Source organism: Gouania willdenowi, chromosome 16 (genome assembly GCF_900634775.1).
Source record: "Gouania willdenowi chromosome 16, fGouWil2.1, whole genome shotgun sequence".
Taxonomy (NCBI): Eukaryota; Metazoa; Chordata; class Actinopteri; order Blenniiformes; family Gobiesocidae; genus Gouania; species Gouania willdenowi.
The window spans coordinates 5145031-5172527 of record NC_041059.1 but is presented as its reverse complement, the minus strand read 5'-3'; the positions used below and the strand labels follow the sequence as shown (position 1 = coordinate 5172527).

Genomic DNA, 27497 nt, shown 5'->3' with positions numbered 1-27497 from the left:
CGCACGTTCACCATCGCTGACAGATTTTCAATGGCACAATGGCACACGTGAGACGGAGACATTGTCTGTGACAGCCGCATTCCCGATGGAACAGTGCCATGCAGGGACTCACTGCCTCATTCAGCGGCGAACAATAGCTTGGATCTTGACACATTTTTTTTCCCCAAAATCAATGGCAAACACACAATGCTAGGTAAGAGCGGTAGAAACAAGACAAGTTCACATTGCTGTTAAAGACAAAAGTAATGGCTGACAAGTACATGGAGGGGAGATGGAGACGGGTGTGAATATATTGATGTATGTGCAGCAGCGTTCAGCGCTTTAAAAAAAAAAACAATTTACATGACGATACCATGTAGGTTTAAAGTTTCAGACGTGACTCTGTGCACGCGTGGACACACAGACACACTCATACAACAAGTAGCATAATTGCTTCTCACTCATGCATGCGGCTACACACTTATGCTGCCCTTCCTTCAGGAGTAATTTATTGGTAAGTATTCCTCTGTCTCCTCACTCCCTTTCTCCCACCGGCTCTGAGATCATCAATCTCTTTTTGCACTCTTCTTATGTCAGCACTATACAGCGTCCTCTGGCTTTCTTTTAGGTTCAGCCTTGGTCTGTCACTCTGCCGTAAAGAAATATATGTGATGTATCTTACTTGGAAGAACAGAAAAAATTGAAGAAACACTGGAACACAAAAGGAAGGCAGATTGAATAATTTGAAATGAAGTGATTCTAGCGTGAGTGAACACTATGCGATAATATGTAAAGGCTTCATTTATTTAAACAACTGTGCCTCAGGAAATCCACTTTGATCTCCTGACATGTTTCGACTGACAGCTGATCGCTTTGGTTTCCTTCTAGGTTTCTTTGAATTCTGAGTAATGAATAAATGAAACCTTAACATATTGTTTCAAAATAAGACAAAAAGAATCTTGCTGGAATTATTACGCAAAAGTCAAGGGAACAAAGCGATCAGTAAACGCCTCTGACGAAGACTGGCAGTTTTCAGTCGAAACATGTCAGGTGATCAAAGTGGATTTCCTGAGGAACGGTTGTTTGAATAAATGAAACCTTAACATATTGTTCAAAAAGGAGACAAAAAATGATCTTGCTGAAATTAGTACGCGAAAGTCAAGGACTTTTAAAAAAAAGTCAAAGGAAACATCAAAGTGATCAGCAGACGCCTTTGACGAAGATTGTCAGTTGTCGGTCAAAACATGATAGGAGATCAAAGTGAATTTCCTGAGGAACAGTTGTCTGAACAATCAAAAACCTTAACATACTATTAAAAAAAGACAAAATAAATCTTACTGGAATTATTACGCAAAAGTCAAGGAAACTTCAAAGGAAACATCAAAGCTGTCAGCAGACGCCTCTGAAGAAGATTTAATGTAGACAGACAAAACATGTCAGGAGATCAAAGTAAATTCCTGAAAAACGTTTGTCTGAATAAATGAAACCATAGCATATTATTCAAAAAAGGACAAAAACAATCTTGCTGGAATTAGTACGTGAAAGTCAAGGAAACATCAAAGGAAACATCAAAGCATTAAGCAGATGCCTCTGACGAAGACTGGCAGTTGTCAGTCGAAACATGTCAAGAGATCAAAGTGGATTTCCTGAGGAACAGTTGTCTGAATAAACAAAACCATAACATATTATTCAAAAAGAAAACAAAAAGAATCTTGCTGGAATTATTATGCGGAAGTCAAGGAAACAAAGTGTTAAGCAGACGCCTCTGACGAAAACTGGCAGTTGTCGGTCGAAACATATCAGGAAATCAAAGTGGATTTCCGGAGGAATAGTTGTCTGAATCAATGAAACCATAACATTAAATTTAAAAAGAAGACAAAAGAAATCTAGCTGGAAATATTATGCAGAAGTGAAGGAAACATCAAAGCGATCAATAGATGCCTCTGACAAAGACTGGCAGTTGTCAGTCAAAACTTCTCAGGAGATCAAAGTGGATTTCTGTAGGAATAGTTGTCTGAATAAAGGAAACTTTAACATATTATTTAAAAAGAAGACAAAAGGAATCTTGCTGGAATTATTACACGAAAGTCAAGGAAACTTCAAATGAAACATCAAAGCGATCAGCAGACGCCTCTCACAAAGAGTGGCAGTTGTCAGTTGAAACATGTCAGGAGATCAAAGTGGATTTCCTGAGGAACAGTTGTCTGAATAAATGAAACCTTAACATATTATTCAAAAAGAATACAAAAGAAATCTTGCTGGAATTATTACGCGGAACAATATGCAAGCTTCATGTGTTTGTAGAACAATGTGCGCAGAGGTGAAGATTAATAGCTGGGGTTTCTGCAACAATTAACAGGATGATGATTAATTTTTCTTGAATAAAGCAAATAACCCAAAATAGAATCTCACCATACCCAACTTTTTTCCTAATCTTTTCCCTCACATCTGTTACTTCCAGTTTCTGCACATCTTCTTCAACCCAACTCTCTTTCCTCATTCGCTCTTGCTTGTGACTCGCCTTCATCCGACAGCCTCAGCTGGCTCTTGTTCCTCTGTGGCTGCGTTCACTCACCGACTCTCGCATTAATTAAGAAGAATGCCATACAGCTGTCGTTCCCTTGGCTGATAGCGTCCGTTTTTTCTCTCTCCCTACATCATCTTGTTTTTCATTAACACTGTACGCCTGCCAATCAGGCAAGAAGCCCATGTTATTTCAAGGAATGGATGATGTGCCACTCACGATAATGACGTTTTTTTTGTCGTATCTCATTCTCGCACTTGTGCCTCAGGATACTGTGGAATCGCTTGGATATGCCCCGATATGTTTAATGTTCAGTATTCACGATTAGTATAACAACAGCGGTCCATTTGGATGTGACCAAGAGTCTCAAGGCTGAGGCTGAATTTGAGATATTTAGGTAACATGTAATAATTCTTCCTCATCTGGGATGTAGTCCCACAAAATTCATAGTTTTTCTTGGTGAATTTGGAGCACGTACTAAACCAATAAACTCAATAAAATCAATCTTCATTAAATACCAAGACGGTTCTGCATCTCCTCTTCCAACTAACTACAATATATTCCCATCCCATCTGTTCATACTTTTGCTCTTAGAAGAAAGACTGACCAAGTATGAGAGCGAATCAGTTGTTCCAAGTCCAAAAACAAAATCTGAGTTGGAATACCAACAAAGAAAACAAAAAAATTCCAGAAAGAAATAATCATAAAAACCAGCAAAGTAGAAACTGCAAAGTCCAAGAAAACAAAATGGGAAAAACCCTAAAACGAACCATTCTGAAACGCAGACTCGGACACGAGGGCACAAACAACCACCAAGCACGCTTGCACTCTTTAAGAAGTGAGGGTAATCAAGCAGAGGGCCTTTACCTGTGCGAGAACAGAAGGAGAGAGAGTTCTACACAAGCTCTCTGCACTTACACACTGACATAACGGGGGTTCAATACACAATAGGGGACTGTAACCTACAAAGTGACACAGAGACCGGGAGAAAAACTAAGCAGAGTAGCAACAAAAACAACGCGGAGTAGAGATAAAAATAAAAGAAAACATGATCAGAAGCAAAACAGAAGCATTGTAAACAAAAAAAAAACCAACAACCAAATTTTGTGAATTTTTAGTCCTCTTGCATGTGTTACTACTACTGTCATATGTCGTGTTTTGTTGGTGTTCTGTAGATCTTTCTCTGTTCTTGTGCACTGTGGGTGTGTCTTTCGATTAACAGATGGGCGGGTCATCCCAACACCGCTCCAATCAGCACACAGCATGTCCTTTAGACAGAATTGAGAGAGTTTAACAGTGTGTCAGATGCTCGAGTGATTAGTTTAGTTGTAGGCGCTCTTATTTAGCTCAGTTGGCTGAAACGTATGATATTTTATTTTGGCTTCTGCGTAGCCCCGTTTGTACATATTCTCCTTTCCTTGTTGTAAATAAATAGCCCCTGGTGTTTGTAAGAAGTGTCGTGTGTGATGCTTGAGGCCAGTTTAGGGTGGCATTTCATGTTGCGGTTCAGTAGCTCCTAGGCTGGGAGTAACATTAATCGGGGGCTCGTTTTTCTGTAATTTGGTTTACTTTGGGGGTTACACATAATTAGTCAGAGTGCGCTCCCAGTTGCTTATGTCTGCTCTGGTCATTCCTTGATCTCTCCTATTTTCTTTCAATGAATCTTTCGTTGGCTGTTTTTTCTCTGTTACCTTCAAGGATTGTGCGTACACATACAAAAGTTAAGGTGCATTTATGAGTGTTAAACACAAACCAAACAGTTCTTATCCCCCAGTCTCTGCCTCTTTTTCTTTCTTTTTCAATTCTCTCATGCAATTCAATTCTAATGGGTTTTATTGGCTCCCTGTTTCATCTGAGTCCAGTAGCTCAGCTCAATTACATGAGGAAGCCTGCTGGGTTTTTACAATCTGAAAAATTTACCTCACGGTCAAATGCATTAGTGTGCACGTGCATTGCCTACTGTATATGCACATAGTGGTAGAAAAAAAAAAAAAATTCTTCCAAAGATAACAAATGACACCAAGATGAACCAAACAATTGAATCCAGAGTATTTTGGTTCTGTCCGTGTGTGTGTATGTGTGTGTGTGTGTGTATGTGTAGGGTGGGGGTGGGCGGGGGGGATAAGAAGTCATGTGACTCATCTAAAACTCTCCCTCACCCTGTCACCATTAGCGATTTTCTGAAAGCTTCACAAAGTGAATTTAATTGTATTAATTTGTGCACATCGCTACACTGACACGGGCAAAAAAACAATAATTACATTTTCACACATTCATATGCACACATTTAATCACATTTACACACACACACACACACAAACACACACACACACACACACAAATAAGTGCGAGCAGACGAATGAATGGCCAGCTCGTTTTTGCACTATTGTTATCCGTTATTTTCTTCCATCACTTGAGCTGTTGAGCCATTAACGAATTTCAGTTGAATGGTTGAACGAATTTCAACCATTCAACTTTTAAAATATTCAGCTGTCTGATGGCTAATGCTAGGGTAATGCTAATGTTAGCATATGTTAATGTTAGAAAATGCTAGCAAATGCTAATGTCAGTTTAATCCTAGGCTAATGCTAATTTAATGCTAGGCTAATGCTAAGCTAATTAAAATACTAGTTCATTCTAACGCTAGACTCATGATAATGTTAGGCTAATGCTAGCCAATGCTAATGTTAATGTAATGCTAATATTAGCTAATGCTAATACTAACAAATACTAATGTTTATGCTAAGCTAAGGCTAAAACTATCACTAGGTTAATGCTAGGTTTATGCTAATGGTAGTAAATGTTAAAGTTAGCAAATGCTAAGAAAAGTTATATTAGCTAATGCTAATGTTTATTTAATGCTATGCTAATTATAATGCTAGTTAATACTAATGCTAGATTAATGCTAATATTAGGCTACTACTAGCAAATGCTAATGTTAAGGTCATGCTAATATATTAGCTAATGCTAGATTAATGGTAATGTTATGCTAATGCTAGCAAATACTAATGTTAAGGTCATGCTAATATATTAGCTAATGCTAATGTTAGGTTAATGCTAGCAAATGCTAATGTTAATGTAATGCTAATATATTAGCTAATGGTAGCAAATGCTATTGCTAATGTTAATGCAAATCCAATGCTAATATTAGCTAATGCTAGTTAATGCTAATGCTAGCTAATGCTAATACTCGCTAGTGCTAATGCTAGTTAATGCTAGGCTAATGCAGTGTTCAATGATGGGGGCAAGCGCCTGCATCCTCACTTGCATTTTCTTCAGGAAATGCAAATATGCAAGTTGTATGTGTTGGCGCGAATCTCTAAACGGTCTATGTATTTAATTCTATTTTTTTATTGCCCCCAATCCCACCCCACCCCGGCAAGAATGTCAAACTCCACCTATGGTGTGTGGGCCCCCCAGAGTCTCCCACCTCACTCTCTCTGTTCTCCTCCACTGACATTAAGCGTCTCTGTTTGGTAAAGTGACATCGCCTAATGCTCCTGCGACAAATTGTCAGCCACATTTTATTTTTTTAAGTTTGTGCACAATCTACGCACCCCCAATGGCAGATAATTCACAGAGGGAGGGGGGTCGACGCCAAGTGAAAGAAAGAGAAAGACGAGAAACATTTTCTGTACCTGCAAGAAAATTGTCTCCCATTTGATGACTCGTTTTTTTTTTTTAGCACTCCCACTCCTATTCCCAGACCAATCCCACCTCCCCCAGAGATCTCCACTGGGAGCACTGGGAGCCGGGCTGAACTGACATTTCGTTTATCTGACAGGACTGCACTCAAACTCTATCGCCCTTTGTCTTTACCTTTTCCATCTCTTCATCACCACCACCACCACAATCATTAGTCTGCTCTTCCATCCCAATCTTTCTTCTCCTTAACACTCAATTCTCTTGGTGCACTTCTCGTAGAAAGCTCGGCCTTCTTCCAGCAAAAAACGAGTGAACTGTTAGTGAACCTGAAATGGGGGGCAAACTGGTGGCAAGGTGGGAAACACTGGTAGAGAGTGAGTGGGGGGGAGGCAGAGGAAAGTTATAAAATATGTGAGAAAAGTGGACAGAGATACAGAGAAGAATATTATTAGGAGAAAAATATATGAGAAGAGCATTGAAGAAGGAAAAAAAATAAATATTCACTTGCGAAAAAAGGGAAAAACTGTTGTATCCTTATAATAATATTATATATAAAAGAATAAAAGCTAGTCAAAAAAGCACTGAAACATGGATTATTATTGATAGAATTAATTTAATGAAATCGGATATTTTTTCTCTTTAAGTGATTACCTTAAAATTTAGAAAATGTTAATTTTGTAAAACTGATCTCTAAACATTAAAAAAAGGAACAATTAAAAAATACATAAAATATATGTTTAAAAACTACTGTTAATTATATTTTTCACATCTTATTTATTAAGATGTTACACAACTTGTCTTTTTATTCTCGGGGCCACTGATTTCTAATGATACCTTCAAACTTCCTAAAAAACGAACTGGGCTTTATTGGATTAAACAGTGAAAATGTTTATAAAGCAATAAAGTCAAAAGCTGCACAAGAAGTTGTGCTCATAATCATATTTACTGTAAAACCTCTGGGAATAAGGTTAATAAAATGTGTGTTTTTTTTTTTTTTTTACAGAAATACCTACATTTTATTTTGTAAAAGAAATACATATTCTATAAAACATATAAAGGGTAAATTAATGAATAATAACCCTTTTAATCTAAATTAATTAAACCCTTTAATCCTTTTTATTCACCAGAATATTACATGTTATAAAAGAAATGCCTGTCAAAAAAAAAAAAATAATCAAAGGAATGACGTTATTATGCTTTTACAGCACTGCAACATTTATTATTATTAATAGAATTAATTTAATTAAGCCAGATTTTTTTGTTCTCCTAAAACATAATACCAGCATTATTTAAATGATTACCTAAAAATCTAGAAAATGTTAACTTTGGAAAACTCTGGTCACTGAAACGTGTATATGTGTTAATAATCTTTTTAAATTAATTGATATTTAGAACTTAAAACTTGCTGCTTATTAATAATAGCTTAAAAACATCCTGAACGATGAATAGAAGAAAAAAAACTGGGCGTTATTAGCTTAAACAGATGAAATGTAAAAATGTTTTTAATTCAATGAAGTCAAAAGCTGCACATGGAGAGCGTAAATACATAATTTAAAATCATACTTACTGTCATAACATTCATAAAACATAATAGCTTTAAAGAGAAAAATGAGCATTACTACTAGATTTTATATGTTACTGAATACTTTCTATGTTATTTACTGTAGAACCTCTGGGAATACATTTTTTTCTCAAGAAATACATACATTTTATTTAGTAATAAATAAATATTCTATAAAACATATCAAGTCTAAACAATAATGAGTAAATAAATGAACAAATGAAATAAAAGTAACCCTTCCACTACTTTATTTAACCTTTTAAACCAAAGATATATTACTGTACATTGTGAACTTTTCACTTCCGATACGATACTGATACTGAATTCTTGTTTTGGCCGATACCGGTATCGATCCAATCTGATAACAGCATGAATCATACCTATTTTAATTACTGGTTTTGTCATGTGGAATATTAGAAAAGGCCTTTATTGATCCATGAGGCCTACACGTACATTATGTCTTTATTTTTGTTATAAAAAAAGAAAAGTTAATTACAGTATCGCCCAAGCAGCTTTATGTCATCAGTAAAGTCACCGATAGCTTTTAAAATCCTTTGTATTTAAGTAACTATTGAGTGCAAGCTTCTGATATTTCTCGAGCAACATTGTTGGCCAGATTATGAACATATTTGACATTTGGGGATTAAACTGAAATCAGTCTCTCTAAAGATTTCAAACCTTATCGACTTTTAAATATGGTTTGAAACGATCTACCCAATGAAAAACACAGAAAGACACCAGTCAAGATTTAAAGGCAACTCAGAAATGATTGATAGAAGTCGAAGATGCAGCACACAGGAGCTCGAGACAGGCTTTTGTTATTTTTGGAATGACTTTCTAAAATACCCTCAATCCTCCAGCATGAGGCAAAGAAGAAAAGAACTGTGAAAAATATTAAATAACCAAGAGGCATGAAGTGAAGCAGATAAATCATGAAAAATGTGGGGGGGGGGGAGTGAAAATGGTGAAGAAGGGGTGAACGACACAACATTTTTCCACAGCGGTGGCGACGCACATCAAAGCTCGACATGCCTAACCTTCTTAAAGACAGACAGAGAGGCAGAAGCAGGACGAGAAAGTGGAAGAGAGAGAGGACAGTGGGTGGGAACGTCACCTTTCATCTTTCCTATGTTGCCACCGTTGATGCCTGTGAAAAGCTGCCAATATACGTATGTCTTTTGAAGCCTGTACAAGAGTGCGTTTGTACGGCGAGTCAGTGTGAGATGAGGGGGCGTGGGCTTAAAAAGCAGCCTTGAACTGTTTCAAAGAGAGGAATTCTCGATTTCCCTACTTCTCACTTATCTCCAAATGAGGCGCAACAACAATGGATGGTGGCCAGTGGGAGGTAAGGTTGGGGTCAATTACATATTTCAATTACATCTTCAATTAGTTTGTTAAGGTAAGGTTTTGTTTAATCAAGGAAGGTCAAGGATATTTTTATCTCCTGACATGTTTCTACTGTCAACTGCCAGTCTTCATCAGAGGATCTGCTGATCGCCTTTGATGATTCCTTTGAAGTTTCACTTGACTTCCGTGCAATAGTTCCAGCGAGATTCATTTTGTCTTCTATTCAAGAAGAAGACAAAAATGAATCTTGCTGGAACTATTACGTCTTCAATTATCCATGTTCAATCAAAACTCAATTACGATTACGTTGACTGACATTTTTTCCAATTGCAATTAAAATTACAATTATTAATTTCCCCCTGAAATCAACTATAATTAGTAAAGTTAAATTAACTTAATCCCAATTACTGAGCTTTTAATAAATAAGCCCATAAAATATAATCTTGCTTTTGTGTTAGCTTTCTTTTAGCATCTCATTTAATAGATAATGGCTCAGTTTGACCCATGTCCTAAATCAGCTGTAAATACAGTAAAAAAAACATTATCTATCATCTAACTTATTTTTCATCTTTTGGTGACCATGTTAGGCGTCCTAATCAATGAAAATATAGATAATAATATTAATGGTTTTAGCATCTGAGTTTTTTTTCTGTCAGTATAGCCCTAGATTTAATATTTTTAAATGGTATAATGATCCTCAAGAGAAGTGACAGGTAGTGAGACGTACTGTATGTGTAAGTCATAGAACTGTAACATGGTTCCAAAGGTTTGAGTTTCACTCAGTTGTAAATTACAGTTTTTATAGAATTTCAATGACAAGTATAATTAGAATGATCTGACCCCAAAAACAATTAGATTATGATTATAAAAGCAACATATTTTTCCAATTACGATTAATTATGATTACGGTATAATTGTAATCAATTACTAATTACACAAATACAATTATCATTTACCCTAACCCTGGGAGGCGGTGTAGATCAGAAGGGCAAATCTGCTAATTACAGCAAACAACATTTTCTATTGGCCTCTAATAATGAGCCAACTCACCACAGTCCAATTAAATCCTGCTTTTGTCTTCCTTTGACTGAGAGTTCACTTTGCTATTTCATGTGTAGATTACTCTGCATTAACTTTAAAGAAGTTAAACTTAAGCCAATTTGTCTTCTTTTTCCGAATTACCGAGACCTGACATTTTAATGTGAGGTTGCGAGTGCTACCGTCATCCTCCTGGAGACATGGTTTTTGTTGTTGTGTGACCGGGGTCAGCCTTTTGCAAAAACTCTGCACATTTTAAGTGCATAATGTGTTTTTATCATTCTCCCGGAAGATAGTATTAGACAAGCTGCTGTTTTGATTACAGAGGTGGCAAATGTGTGAGTGGAGGGAGGTGAGTGACTCATTTTGAATCTTTAAAGTAGTGCCTACATCCAGCGATGGAGACATTTTCTTTATTTGGGTCCTTTGCAGCAAACAAATGTGGATCTCACTGCATTAAAACCATCAGTTAAACATTTTCAGTTTTCTTTTATATTGGAGAAAATGCTCTTCAAGCAGCCAAAAAAAGGTTAGATTAGACCCCCAAACACTGTCTGTAACAGGAAGTAGCAGTGAGCACTTCCTTTTCTCATGTGATCACCTTGTCGGCCATTTATTTGCCCACAGTTGCTCCGGCGTTTGACTGACCAAATACTGTATAACAGCTGAAGTTCCATAGGGCAGGTTGAAAAAAAGTAAAAAACAACCAAAACACAACCAATACGATACCGATTTTGCAGCCTTGAGTATTGGCCGATACCAATACTGAGCTGATACAAAATCAGAGCACTTGTACATACGTTTCTTCCTTATTTTGTAATGTGGAACGTGAGAAAAGTCTTGATTAAGTGAATTCTACAGAGAACAATAGTCAGCAACAGTAGGTATGAGAAAAACTGACCCATTTAAGATAAACCAATGGGTTACAGACATTTTAAGCTTAAATTCAAGAACATTCTACAATTGATTAGAAAAGAAGAAAGAAATTAGTCGAAGACATTTAAAAACTATCATCAAAGAATCCAAGAAAAACCAACATGAACATAAGAAAATTCTACAAAAGAATAAAATAGAATAGATAAATACTTTTCTCTCTTCATAATTGATATATTCTCCATTTTTCTGTTTTTCTTTTCAAGTCTGTAAATATGTAAATATTTTCGATAGAAAAGTAATTTAAATTCTCTACATGTCTTGTACATAATGTCATAAAGTCACCGAAGTGTACACAGAAATGTCTTCCTTCTCCGTTTGTTCTTTCACAACATTCAACAACGGCGCAGCAACAACTTGCTGTGATTATGGTGGTTGCAAAGCCATGTTTGGCGCCGTCGCCGGATCTCCTGATCGCCCACAATGCCGCGCGCCCTTTGCCATTGCCAATGCTTCCTGTGTTTGATCCGCTCCGATAGCGGTTGTGTTCACGGCGCTCCTAATGGATCTAGACTTCAATTGGAAACGCTCAACAACCAGCAAAAACATCTGCTCTGGAATTCACCTATTTAATCCGCTCTAGACTTTGTTTGCGTGTTCACACCAACCAAACGAGGCAGACTATCAGAGCAAACGGATCCTAAAGCGTTTTAATTGCTCTAGGATCCATCGGTGTGAATGTACTCTAAAACATTCCAAGATTTACTTGCTTCCTGCTTGATTCTCTGTTAGAAGCCACTTATTGGTTGATCTAAATTGGAATCTTATTTCTCCAACTACTATTATGCTTTTGGATCAATAGCCCTAGTATAGCTGATCATAGAGGTTTAATCATGTGTCCTAAGTGCAGTAAATCATTCTCTAAACAGAAACAGTTTCTCTACTGGACCAGTACTTTGCATTACACATCATTAGGTACTCAAAGCTTTTTTTCCATTGTTTCCCTCTCACCTGCACTTGACGATAATTATTGGTATCATGAATTTATACCCAAGGATACGAGTACTTTAAAGCAGATAAGACAGGCTGCTCACAGGGGAGAGACTCAATGAATGTGTTGGTGTTTAGCATTTGAAGATGGTGGCCTATGCGACCGTCTACCTGTCAAATCAATATTGCTTTGGAACCAATTGCACAGAAGGCTTAGCAACAGCATCCCACTGTGTCTGCATCAGAAAAACAAATACAGCCAAAAAGACGGACAAGGCGAGCATCAGAAGGGTTTTCTTGTTGCCATAACTGCTGGACACTGGCAGAAATAAATAAAAGAATCAATAAAGTTTGAAAAAAAAAAGAACAGACAAACATAAAGGAACCTAACAATAAAATGGAAAAACCAATACATTCTACATTATTCTAAACAGCTGATAACTGAGTTTATAATATTGAGCCTGTGGAGGAAAAGATTAGCTGACAAACAATCAAAACGGCAAACATCTTTCCAAAAAAATACAACAAAGGACCAGATTAGCGCCCGTTAGCGGTACTCACCGTACACCAACAGGGTGTAATGATCGGCAGCTCGTCCGAAGTTATTCTGGGCCTGGCACAAGTACGTTCCATTGTGCGACTGACTGAGGCGAGATATCTGCAGAGTGGGACCAGATATTTCTGCCCTCTCCGGTAAGCTGTCATTTATCTTGGACCACTGGATGTCTATGGGCCTGAAGGGAACGACAGAGGGACGAGATGAGTGAGTGACAGCGTTAAAGAAACTCAGTTGTCAGGATTCATAATCCTCATCGATCTCGTCACTGAGCATAAATGGATTATGATTGCAATATGTCGCATTTCATAGTTTTACCAACAACATCAGTTTAAGTCCTCATAAAAAGTTAATTCAGACCTCTGGAATCCTATTGGACGAGAGACAAAATGTCACCTAACTTTAACAACAAAAACCAACCCATGTTGTTCATCGTAGATGAGCAACGTTTATCACAGCTGAGGCAACAAAAATGTGATTGTTTGATATGAAAACCACAATATCAAATTTCACATCAGCATTTAGAATAATGACCCATTCTAAGGAAAGAACAAAGAATTTTTGTCTATTTTTTTGTTGTCGTTTTCTTGGTTATTGTGTCGCTTTGTGTGTATTTCTGTCATACCATCCATCCAGCCAGCCAACAATCATCCATCCATCCAAAAATCCCTCCATCACACCATCATTATTGTCTACTGTATGTTAAATTGATAATACATTTATTTCAATTTTACACTTCTAAAAATAAAATTACTGGGACTAATAGTAGTAACTAAAAATACTGCATTTTACTCTTTTAGTTATAATATAATCATCATTTTTTTTTTAAATTTAATTAAAAAGCATTGATTATAGACAAGCAGTAGCATTCCATCCATCCATCTAATGCAAAATCACTCAATCCATCCATAATTCCATCCAACCATCCCTCTTCTGACCATGAATCCCTCCATCCATTATCCATCCATCCAGCTAACCATCCTTTAAACCATGAATCGCTCCATCCATTATCCATCCAACCATGAATCACTCCATCCATTATCCATCCATCCAGCTAACCATCCGTTAAACCATGAATCGCTTCATCCATCATCCATCCATCCAGCTAACCATCCATCCAACCATGAATCACTCCATCCATTATCCATCCATCCAGCTAATCATCCTTTAAACCATGAATCGCTCCATCCATCATCCAACCATCCAGCTAACCATCCATCCAACCATGAATCACTCCATCCATTATCCATCCATCCAGCTAACCATCCTTTAAACCATGAATCGCTCCATCCATTATCCATCCAACCATGAATCACTCCATCCATTATCCATCCATCCAGCTAACCATCCGTTAAACCATGAATCGCTCCATCCATCATCCATCCATCCAGCTAACCATCCATCCAACCATGAATCACTCCATCCATTCATAAATAACTGCATCCATCCAACCATTTATCCATCAAGCCGCCATCCATTCATCTATCCATAAATCCATCAATCCATCCATCCATCCATCCATAAAACACGCCATCATTTTTGTCTGCCTTATGTTCATTGGATGATGCATTTATTTTATTTTTACACATCTGAAAATGAAAATAATGTGACTAATAATAACTACCAATACTGCATTTTACTCTTTCAGTTAAAATATAATCATTATTAGGACAGATTAAATAAATAAAAAAATTGACCATAGCCAGTAGCCATCTATCTATCACTTAAATGATGTTGCTGCAGTGAATAATTGCAATCAGGACAAACAATTAACCTTTTTTTAGTTTTATTGTTTAATCTTTGTCTGCACATGCTGTCAAAGGTCAACATTACAAGAAGTGTAATCATTTTAAGACAGCGATGCATGTTTTATTATTGCAATTAAATATACTAGTACAGTGACCGTCGGAAGTATGTATTCATGTGGGAGCATAAGGGGTATATTTGCGGGTGCAAAATGTGGGTGCAATTTTCCTGGTTTAATTCTATGGGACATGTGCATGACTTCATCACTTTTATATTTTTTTGTATGGTGTATTTTTCTGTAACGTATGATTTTTGGAGTCATGTGTATTTGTGTATCTTTCTGTTGTCTTTTTGATGAGAATACCAGTAACTATAATATAAAATAATAAAAAAAAGAATTTCTAAGAATATAATGGTAATTATAAGAATAGCAATAACATTAATGCAGTAGTTGTACCAATAATAATAATATGAAAAATAATCCCAATAAAATAACATGAGAATTGATTAGTCAGCATGAAGGCTGTAAAAGGTTGTGCCGCTCATTTCTTCCTTTTACCTAATCAGACAAAGAGAAATTTAGTAGAAACATCATTTTGAGAGGGTTTTTATTTCTTTTTTTTTTTTATTGATTGTTGAATGAGTGACAATAGTTTTTGTGAATTTTAAAGAAAGTTTTCAAGACTTTATCTTTTCTGACTTGTGACCTCAGGAAGTCACAGAGTAAGACAAGCATCCCCAACATTTAAAGCTTTCCATTTATTTGACTAGTCAGCATTAAACTACACTTCCAGTCCAGATTTTGCTCCAAGTCTGTATCAGCTGATGATGTCCATGATCAGATCTTTTACCTCCTCTGCCATCGCTTTGTCAGAAAGTTGATGAACCTCTTAAACACAGATTTCTTCTTTGGAGGATCTTTCTCAGGTTCACTGATGTTCATGCTGAGATTTCTTTTCAACAGATCAGTTTCTACTTTAGCAGAGGCATTCTTCTCCCTCAGCAGCATGGTTTGAAAATGAAGGTTCTCCTGCTCTTTCATGGCCTGAACGTGTTGTTCGAGAAGTTCTCCTTCCTTCTTCTTCAGCTCAGTCTGAAGAAGGTGGATCAGCTCCTTGTCCTGTTTTTGGACGTCGTTCAGTTGCTTGCATTCCTCTCTTGTTTCTTCAAGCTTTTCCTGTTCAGTAGTGATACAGGCCTTCAAGGTGGAGATCATTTTTACATTTTCAGCCTCCAGATGAGCTTTATTTTCCAGTTCGAGGACTTGGATGGAGACCGTACGCTCAGCTGTTTCCCATAAAACGCTGAGGCGGGAGACTTCCTCTTCTTTGAGGTGAATCATCAGAATGGTTTGCTGTTGTTGAGCATCTTTTTCTGTGGCCCACTGCTCCTTCAGCACCTTAAAGTCTTCTGATGATTTCTCCAGTGTCTGTTTGAGGTGGTCAATCATCTCTCGTTGCTGCTCAAAGATGGTCTCCTTCTCCTTCTGTGTGTCCAATAATCTGGCCTTGTCTTTGTCCCACTGGGTCAGTTGGGCCTCTAATGCTTGTTGGGACAGGTTCATAGACAGTTTGAGGTTGTCATTTTCCTCCTTCAGTTGGTCCAGCACAGAAGTGTCATTTTGGACCTGAGAACATTGGAGGATGGACATTTCCATCGGCTGAGAGCCAAGGAGTGAAGTGTTCTCCTTTTCAGGACTCAAACCATGTATTTCCTGGTCCTGTTCGGTCTGTGTGTCCTTCAGATCCTCTGTTTCTACGTCCAGTGAAGGACCAAGCTGTGTGAGCTCTTTGTTCATCAGCTCCAGATCTTGTAGTGAGATGACTGTCTCATTTTCCACCGTGGAAATGTTTTTGTCCTCATTATCCAAGCACAGACTCTCTGTAACAGACTCTGGGTTGTGAGCCTTGTTGTCTGCTACTGATTCTTTAACTGGTTCCTGGTGTTTAGAAGATCCATCAGGACTTGGTGAAGGTTGTGAATCAAGGAGGGAAAAAAGCTTTGTCCAGTCAAAGTCTTCAGTGGGAGCCATCACTGGATCATCTTTCTTTTTTCTCTCAAAACGGCGCCGACCTTGTCTGTGAGCGTTCTTAGGCATTTTAGTAGATGAAGTTTGAGGATTTAACAATGTAAATGTTGCTTCTCAGGCTTTGAACTGCTTTGTGTGTTCTTTCATCTTAACATGAAAGACTTACTGAGTTCTATTTAAAATAGAAGAAAGAGTCAACAAACATGTTCCAAAATCATCACCATAGCAACGATTCAGAGTGAAGCAGAATTTATGCTACTGCTAAGCTAATCTTTTTAGCATCTTTTGAGTCATGTTTTATATGAAATAAAGTGTCACAATAAAACACATAAATGCCACTGAGTTTTGAAGACTCTCTGTTCACTTCAAAGAGCACAGATAATTTAATTCAGGCCGTTACTATGGAAACGTTGAACGTATCCATAAACTACCACTTTATGCATACGCAGCGCCCCTCATTGGCCGGTTTAGGTCACGTGATAAGTGCACCACATGACTAAAAGTACAGGAAAGGTCAGGCAACGTCATCGGTTGTACCCATAGTCAGGGGGGCTACACTGTAAAAAGTCTTTCATCGATGTAGTTGGTATGACTATTTTAAAAAGAATATCTGCTCAAAAAAATAAATTTGAATTTATTTTTGCGTTTGTGAAAGTTGCAGATAAGTACTAAGTGTGAATATTTACCAAACTTATCATTTTACTTTGTAAAATTAATTTTACTGAACTTCTCATAAAAATGGTTAAACAAACTCATTTTTTCAGCGTTTACCAAACCTAAAACTTTCGGACACGCCCACACTGGAGGGTAAACTTGTCTGGTGACGTCACCGACACCTGCACTGAATGTTTCAGTTGGACTGAGACTCAGAGACGACAATACATCATGGCAGACATGTAAGTACAGTAAGTGTTTTTATTTCTCTAAATGAGCTTTTATCTGAATGAATATGAGTGTGCTGCAATATTTAATCCCAACTTTAATGCCAAAGCATGGCTTGTTCATTCCCCCACTATTTTTTGTCCATGTGCGCGGGGCTAATGCTAACATGTTAGCTAGTCATTAGCCGCACAGTTTGTGCTAAATTATTCCATTATACATTTCGTTATTTATACTTTTGGCAGGTTTGGTGTAAAAGGTATTTTAATGCTACAGATGAGTGTCCAGGTGTAGTTTTTATTAGCAATGATGCCGACCATGATTATGGAGGAGTTGTCATGGTAATAGTAGTTTGATTATAATGGACTTCTTAATCACTCCATCCAGCCAACCATACATCCAACCATTAATCCATCATCCATCTATCTGACCATGAATCACTCCATCCATCCATGAATCTCATAAGAATGGTGTCATATACACTTCCGATCATATAGTTTACCAAATTTAGTCAAGATTCTTTGTAAAATCTTTTTAACTGTGCTGTACAAAACTAAGTCAAAAACAAAGAGGTTTTGTTATTTTAACTGGAACAGTTTGTAAGCTGTAACTAATTACATTTCTTTAGAAAGTGTTCTCGTGCTGTTATACCTTGAGACGTCTCATAATTGCACCCTCCTAAATGACATTGGAAATTGGGTTTTGGGGACGCAAAGGGCTGAAGCTTTAACGAGAATTCTATAAAAACTAAAGCTGGTATGGAAGCCTACAGGGCGAGAATGAGACAGTGAAGAAAGATTGGAAAAAAGCAGCTAATGGCGACTGAGGGCTGCAGTCTGACAAATAATGAGGAGACAAACGGTCAAAGGGCAGCCCTGTGTGTGACCGCGTTTGGCAGCAGAGGAAAGTATCAGATGTGAAGAAGCTGGAGGATGGAAAGATAAGGGCGCTGCTACCTTTAAACAAAAAACCAAAAAAAGATGTAAATAATGGGGATGTGGGGTAGACAGGAGGAGCAGGGAATACAGGGACACCCAGTCGAACAATTGTGTCCGTGTGTGTCTGGCTAGGTGTCAGAGCTCATGCCCATGCTGGCAGGATTACTGCTCTCACTCGTCTGGGTTCTAATCCCTCAACAAGTCTAATTAAAGCTCTGTTAGTCACACTGACACATCCCTTTCCATTTCACATTAAAACATCTCCCTGTTTCTCTAACACACACACACACACACACACACACACACACACACACACACACACACACACACACACACACACACACACACACACACACACACACACACACACACACACACACACACACACACACTTTCCTGTAAAAAGCTAATGCAATCAAACAGATGACAAGATGTTGTCTCCCTCTCCAATGAGTGCGTCATTTCACCAAAAGGAAGTGGCATATAATTGGTCATTAATGCTTAACAGGCAGTTAACAGGGCCAGGGTGCAAACCAAAGGGTGACGAGGGTGTTTCAATGTGTGTGTGTGTGTGTGTGTGTGTGTGTGTGTGTGTGTGTGTGTGTGTGTGTAGCCCAGCGTGAGATAAAAGTCAGAGTCCTGAGTCCACACAGAGACACACACACACACACACACACACATGTGCACGTACACACACACGTGCACAGGCTGTGTTCAAAATGTCATTTCACCGTACTACTAAGTCTGACGTTAACATTAGTATGTAGTGTGTTCACATTAGATAGTAAGATAGTGTGTAAGAAAATATTGTTTCACGATATATTGTGATATTTCACCGCCCAATTATCATATCGATCCAAATCGCTTTTTTAATCATGTTCTTTTTTCATGAAATAAAAGCCATTTAGTTGCACTAACATATGCATAGCACGTAAACTCCTGGTCACTAGATGTCAGTGAACCACATCAGTCCTTGTTTAACTACCTCAATCCTCAATGCATTTTAGCTTGGACATTGATAGCACTTTTTTCATAACACATACTAGACACTTTTATACATGTATGTGGTTACTTTTTTGTTTTGAAATAATTTAAGAACTTAACAGAATTCGAATCTGTTGTAGAAGCAAAAGTTTTACTTTTTTGGAAAATTTAATTTGACAGTTTGATAAACGTACAACTTAATATTGATATTGGTACTTCAAATACAGTTAGTTACCATTTACTTGTTCTCACAAGATGGAAGTGATTGTCTTTGGTAACAATCAGCAAGTATCTGAGTCTGGATCTTTAAAAGCTAAAGACCAAGTCAAAAACCTTGATGTTCTGATTGACTCAGATCTTACATTCAGCAGTCAGATCAAATCTATCACAAAAACATCTTCTAACACCTAAAGAACATCTCCAGAGTGAAAGGTTTAATGACTCAGAAAGATCAGGAGAAACTGGTCCATGATTTTATCTCCAGCAGACTGGACTATTGTAATGGTCTTCATCAAACATCTACAGCTGGTTCAGAACGCTGCAGCTTGGGTCTTAACCAGAACAAAGAGATCAGAACACATTACTCCAGTTTTAAAACCTTTATACTGGCTCCAACTCAACCTCAGAATAGACTTTAAAGTTCTGCTGCTTATGTATAAATCTGTGAATGGGTTTGGTCCAGAATACTGAGTCACTGTTAGATTTCATATAAACGGGAAGAGATTCAAATTCTGATGTAGTTGGTTATGATTTACAGTCTGACTGAATTATAACATAACCTAACCACTAGAGCGGACATGGGCTCGTTTGTGAACGGTCGCATTTACAGACCTTGGAGTCGCTGCTAGCTTACCAATAAACGGAAAGAGATTCATCACCTTTATAATAAGTGCTGACTAGGCCACTGGGAGTGAAGGCCAAGGCCAAGGCAGGTTGACTTGATAATAATGTATCATGTTTTTCTGCAGTCAGTGCCTTCTCCTCGCCTTTTGTCTGTCTTCTTTCAGGTGTCATGAAGATAATTATGGCAGTTCCTGATCTGTGGTTCACGGCTCAACTAGGTTGGTACACTCTGATGTTCTATCTCTCTATCCTGTTCTGTTGGTCCTTCTGTCCACTAACCCCAACCAGTCGACGCAGATGGCTTCCACCTCTGAACCTGTTTCTAACGGAGTTTTCTTCCTGTTAAAAGGAAGTTGTTTCTTCCCATTGTCGCTAAATGCTTGTTCATGTGGATCTTGTTGGGTTTTCTCTTTCTTATTATGAATTTTATATTTTGATAAGCGCATTGAGATGACTTTGTTGTAAATTGCGCTATACAAATAAAGTTGAATTGAATTGAATTGAATCAGAGAGATGTTAGTCAGATATGAACCCAGCAGGTTTCTCAGATCTATGGACACAGGTCAGATAATGGAGCCCAGAGCTCACAGTAAACATGGTGATGCTGCTTTTCGTTGTTATGCTGCAAATAAGTGGAAGAAACTGCAGCAGAGCTGAAGTCAGCATCACATGTGAACATTTTTAAATCAAAGTTAGAGTCACTTTTTTTCTCTACTGCGTATGATTGAGAGGGAGATTTTAGGTCATGTTGTTGATGATGTAATGTGTTTGTTGATGATTTTAAATGTTTCTTTTTTGTTATTATTATTATTGATTTTAAGCTGTTGAATGTTTTCTGTTTCACTTTTTGATCAAATAAAGCACATTGAGTTGCCTTGTGTATGAAATGCACTATACAAAACATTTGCCTTGCCTCACAAGTTTATTTATTTTCTTTATAAATTGTATTTCATACCATTTTGTACTTGAAAGGGTGAAATTTGTAGTTATTGATATCGCAATGTACTATCATATTATTTAGTATCAGGATATATCGTACCGTAACATACAAATCGTGAATCGTATCATATCGTCAGATTTATGGCAATGCACACTCCTATTACATAGTATGAAAAGAGTGAGTACGTGTGAAATACCCGGATGTACATGTATACAATATTGTGACATTTTTTAAGTATGCACGGTGGACACACTAGTCATACTCAACCACCCCATGATGCATTGCGAGTGGAATGTAAAATCGTGCTGGGACCAGCTGCAAGCTAAAAATCAAACTTTTCAACCGCTTTTCAAAATAAAAGCATCTCTTCTTGTCTTCCATTAGTTTTTTTTTTTTTTTTTTAACTCTTTTGTAAATAGTGCTCTTGTTTTGAAGTTAACCAGAAGTTTTGTCCGTAGCACAATGAAGGGTCTCCAAAAATCTCTGAAATGTCTGCATGAAATGTGTTTCCGCGAGTTTTATGAATCATATGAGCACATGTTGATACTCTACTTGGTCATTTTCTCACTTAAAATGTTTTGAGAACTTTCAAAGCCACACACCAAATTTGGTTATCCTATCTTAAACGATTTTTAAGTAAATCTGTCCCCTTTGAAGAAACCTTGAACAGAGTTAAAAAAAAAAAAAAAAAGGAAAAAGGGCAATAATTCTGGAAAAAAAAAATTGCGCGCTTCTCATTTTCAAACTCCATCAAGGTATTGATACCCTGAAGCCACACACCGAAGTTGGTTGTCCGATCTTAAACGGTTTCTGAGAAAAGCTGTCCCCTTTAACTCAGACGGACAGACGCAAGGACGGAGCCCAAACCTATATCCCCCTTCACACTTTGTAGCGGGGGATAATAAGGCTCTTGTTTTGAAGTTAACCAGAAGTTTTGTCAGTAGCACAATGGCGGGTGTCCAAAAATCAGCGAAATGTGTGAATGAAATGTGTTTTCGCGAGTTTTATGGATCAAATGAGCACATGTTGATATTCTACTTAAAATGTTTTCAGAACTTTCAAAGGTGGAGAATCAACAGAGATATTTAGCCTCAATGTGAACAAGGTTTTTGTAGGTTTCAAATGCATCTTGGGAAACTTGGAAATATACTTCAGTGGGAATGCCCATCATCCTAAGAGTATATAGTAGACAGTATATACTCATTGAGTTTGTAGTGTATAGTACGAAGTGTGACATTTCGAACGCACAGTGTTTCCAACCAGCCGTTACAAGCCTCAGAGTGTAGCTTCTCCAAGGTCTTCATCCACACACAGATTTTCTTGGCCTGATGCTCACAGACAGATGGACCATCGAAGTTAAGGGTTTAAAAGCTTAGGACTCAATAGCACCAAGGGCGGCGGACACTCAGGGAAAAGCTTTGTTCTTAAAATCATTGGGTGTGAGAGTCTCTGAAGTTTTGTATATTCACACTCAGCGTACTGTATCCTCTCACTCTTGCTCCGTCAGGCTCTTCAGCTCCGTCCTTCATGCGATAAAATCTGGATCGGGAGTTTTCTGTCCCCCTGACAAACGGTAAAATGTCAGAACACACAATACTTCATACTTTTGGGTTTTTAATCAAACCTTTCTTTCTTGGCTTCTCCGTACAAGAAAGATGAGAGTGGGATGTGAAAGTAAATATAACCCTGGTGTAAGGATGGTAAAACTGAGAGTTAAGATTGAAAGTTTTATTTCATTTATTCAAATCTGTGTTTATTTTGAAGCCGTTTTATATATAGTCATAGTTTTAGTCTTAAAAGGCTCATGTTACACTAAATCAACTTTTCTGTGTTTTAAACATCATTAAAGTGAACATACACAAAATAGTATAACATGGGACCTTTAAACAAAATTGCATATTAGTTTTCTGCCAATTTTTGTCATTTTTACACCTAGTAGACGAACAGTAATTGATTTTTCAATCATAATTTTAGTCACCTCTAGTTAAATTTGATTGTCTGTTTTTTGTAAGTAAAAAAAAATATATACAGCTAATAATGCTAATATACTGTATAAATGATTCTCAAATTAAACAATATAATCAATAATAATAATAAAATACATGCACATAGTTAAAACTTTCAATTATAGCCCAGCATTACAAACACAGCTAGTGCTTTAAATATTTATTTTCTCTTTTTGAGGAGAAATAAGATTCTACATATTTTGGAGTTCTGCATTAACAGTTTAAACTTATCAAGCGTGACTTATTGTTTTAGAACAATTTTCAGCACATTTCCTTTATATAGGGCTTCACACATGCTGGTAGGCACAACGTTGATGTGTTGCCATAGTAACACATCTACTATTACCTAAGGCTAGCTGCTAATACCGTGCCATGTGTGTGACCAAAACTTCCAAGATTTCCAACACGTTTCTTCTCCATAACAAACACAAATCTACATTTTGTTACGTTTCATTATTAACGCTCCATTTGTAGCTTGTCCTCGTCTCCACGTCGTCAATGAAACTAAAGGTGGTTAAAGAAGCTTTTTTTTGCTTTTTCCACTTTAATGTTGGAAGAAGAAAAGAAGAACTTTTCTCAACTATTCTTTTATTGCTCCGTCTTATTCTCGAGCTGAACTCAGTGCAGCAGCATTAAATTAGAAGCTAATTATTCAAACAAAACACTTAGAATCAATTTAGTAGAAAAGGACCTGCATGCACAAGTGAAGGTTTACTTGTTTTTTCTACTTTAATGATGGGAGAAAAACAAAAAACTTCACATCATTTTTAAATCACTTGTAGTAGTAGTCACTCATTTCAGGAAAAAGCTCCGATCATTTTACAGATTATTATTTTTTATAAATTTGCAAATCAATGGAGATTAGAGTGTGCTGGGTAATTATGATAATTTCCCACACTGGATTTTTTAATTTATTTTTGGGTTTTTTTTGTTGTTGTTTTTTTGGGGGATGGTGATTGTACCAAATCTATCCCTTTTATTCTCTTTTATTCCATGATCTGCACACTGAGATAAAGAAAGAAATTATGTGAAAATATGAATTATAATGTGAAACATAAAATGCATATTGAATAATAATAATGGCATAAATTCATTCTGATAAAGCACATTCATATAATTTATTATGATTAGTAATTATTAGTGAGGATGCAGGAGGCATGCTCACTATTGTTATCCGTATAATTTATTATAGATATTAATCTTCTTCCGTCTGACTAACTATTCCCGCATTTTCCAATCAATTTCAAGTTTGGTGTCAATGCTAAGTTAATGCTAATGCTAATGCTAGTTAAAGCAAATTTTAGGCTAATGCAAGGATATTGCTAATGCTAGGCTGATGCTAATGCTAGGTTTATGCTAAGGCTAAGTTCATGGTAATGCTCGGTTAATGCTATTGTTAGGTTAATGTTAATAATGCTAGGCTAATGCTAATTTTAGGTTCATGCTAATGCTAGTTAATGACAATGTTCATGCTTGCTAATGCTTGTTAAAGCTAATTTTAGGCTAATGCTACGTTAATGCTAATGCTCGGCTGATGCTATTCCTAGGTTATTTCTAGGCTAATGCTAGGTTATTGCTAATGTTAGGCTGATGCTATTCCTAGGTTATTTCTAGGCTAATGTTTATGTTAGGTTTATGCTAAAGCTAAATTAATGCTAATGCTAGGTTAATGTTAATACTAGGCTAATGTTAATGTTAGGTTTATGCTAATGCTATTGTTAGGTTAATGTTAATAATGCTAGGCTAATGATATTGCTAGGTTAATGCAATTGCTAGGCTAATGCTAGGTTTATGCTAATGCTAGGTTAATGCTATTGCTAAGCTAATACTATTGCTAGGTTAATGCAATTGCTAGGCTAATGCTAGGCTAATGCCTCTAGATTGCCCAGTAGGAGTGAATGGGAGTGTGAGTGGCACCCTGTCCAGGGTGCACTCCAGACTCTTGTGACCCTGAAAAGGAGCAGGCGGGTTGAAAAATGGATGCATGGATCTTCTGAATTCCCTCAAACAACTGCCTCCTCGCTTGCATTTTCTTCAGGAAATCCAAATCATCTTGTTTCAACATTTTTTTTTCAGCCTTTCCAGGTTTTATTTTGACACTTCCTGTGTATGTCCAGGGAAACCAAAGTCACTCTCTGTTGGAATAAAACATTTTACAGAAAAGCTGTCAAGGACGGCGTGTTTTATAATGTATTAGTAATATTAACGGCTTGAACAGTAAACAGCAATAAACAGCTTGCCAGCGAAGCTTTATCAGTGATATTCATGGATCACTTACCGTACCTGATTTCTTTTTTCGAGCCCATAAATCAAACTTTATGCAAAACCTTTTACCAGTCCATTTTAACAAGTCACCCAGAGAGCTGAAAGTGTCTATAAAGCTTTATTACACAATTCTAAATTAATCACTTTGCCAGCGACATGAACAATCACACTTACTACGAAAAGTACATGCTCAGCGTAACGCTGCTTTTCCCACAGCGACGCTCATTGTGTTGTTAACCCGTTCACGTCTACATTTAAACACCGTGTTCTCCTTTGTTCTCTGAATCATTTTTAAAGATCTTCCACTGTAATGATCATTCGATTTAAAGCAGAGTTTAATTTCATGGGCAGGACAGAAAAGGCTTTACATTGTAGTGTCATCATATGTTCATTTGATGATACATTTATTTTATTTTTACACGTCTGAAAATGAAAATACTGCGACTAAGCAACAACTACTAATACTGTATTTTACTATTTTAGTTACAATATAATCATCATTCTTTAAAAATGACATTAAAATAGCAATTACCATAGGCAAACTGTAGCATACCATCCATCATCCATCCAACCGTAGATCATGTCATCCACATCCATCCAACCACGAATCACTCCATCCATCATACATCCAAACATCCACCCAATCATCCATCCAACCATGAATCACTCCATCCAACCATCCACCAATCATCCATCCAGCCATGAATCCCTCCATCCATCATTCATCCATCCATCCATCCATCCATACAACTATTGATCACGTCATAACTCCATCCATCCATCCATCCAACCATGAATCACTCCATCCATCATCCATCCAAACATCCACCAATCAGCCATGAATCACTCCATCCATCATCCATCCAACCATCCACCAATCATCCATCCAGCCATGAATCACTCCATCCATCATCCATCCAACCATGAATCACTCCATCCAACCATCCACCAATCATCCATCCAGCCATGAATCCCTCCATCCATCATTCATCCATCCATCCATCCATCCATACAACTATTGATCACGTCATAACTCCATCCATCCATCCATCCAACCATGAATCACTCCATCCATCATCCATCCAAACATCCACCAATCAGCCATGAATCACTCCATCCATCATCCATCCAACCATCCACCAATCATCCATCCAGTCATGAATCACTCCATCCATCATCCATCCAACCATCCATTAATCATCCATCCAGCCATGAATCACTCCATCCATCATCCATCCAACCATGAATCATTCCATCCATCATTCATCCATCCATCCATCCGTAGATCATGTCATCCATCGATCCATCCATACAACTACTGATCACGTCATAACTCCATCCATCATCCATCCAAACATCCACCAATCAGCCATGAATCACTCCATCCATCATCCATCCAACCATGAATCACTCCATCCATAAATCCATCCATCCAACCATAAAAACGCCATCCATCCATCAAGCCAACTAACCATCCATCCGACCATAGTTCACTCCATCCATCATTCGTAAAAGCAGTATTTTCTAAACTTTATTGAACCACAACACAGCTAATATTTGAGAAAAATTATTTTGCCACACCCAAAAATTTCCACATCAAAAACACTTCCAAGCATATTTTCCAGAGAATAAGTCGCTACTTATTTTATTCAAATATGAGGAATAAACTTTATATATGATAGCGTGATGCAGCTTGTTGGCAGGCTGAATAGAATGTCTGTTTACATTAAGATTTTGGAAAATAATATGGTAACAGGCATGAAGTATATATTTATATATTACATTTTTGTTTTCTTGAGATTTGTGACTGAACTTTAATATTTTAGACAAGGTAAACAAACCAAAAAAAAAAGGTATTTAATACCCTGAGTAGCTTTTCAAAAGTACATTTACTTGTCGTAACTGAGTATAATTTAAACAAGGTAACAGTATTCGTACGTCAGGATGATTTTCCACCTCCATCATGGTTTAAAGGCTTTCTGGCAGTTTTTATTCTTTAGAAAGTTGTTTTATTGTGAAGGATTGGAACATTTGGCTTGGAGCCCATGTGCTGCGGCGCTCGACTCCACTTACAAAGGGCTCGTGATTCATTCCTTTCCTACTCATGGAAACCATGACATTGTTTATCTTCTGAATGCTATAAGACAATAAGAATACTGAATCATATGATAAAATATACTAATGTAGTCTGATTATGATGAAATAAACAGTGTGAATTTAACAAACAAATAATATTTGTTGGATTTCTGTCATAGTATCAGTGAAGGTGCGGCTCATGGTGTGAAATGTTTGCTATCAAATTATTATATTTTGTAAAGAACTGACACTGAACCTCACAATCTACCAAATGTCCT

General features: G+C 37.2%; 1 protein-coding gene across 4 annotated transcripts in view; it reads right to left on the bottom strand.

Moving 5' to 3' along the window:
- Window positions 1-27497, bottom strand: part of cadm4 (cell adhesion molecule 4) — a 298609-nt gene that overhangs the window by 11722 nt on the left and 259390 nt on the right. For all 4 annotated transcript variants that reach the window (XM_028470431.1, XM_028470432.1, XM_028470430.1 and 1 more), the window contains exon 6: window positions 12519-12691. In XM_028470431.1, coding sequence (XP_028326232.1) covers window positions 12519-12691 — 173 coding nt within the window. The remainder of the gene's footprint in view (window positions 1-12518; window positions 12692-27497) is intronic.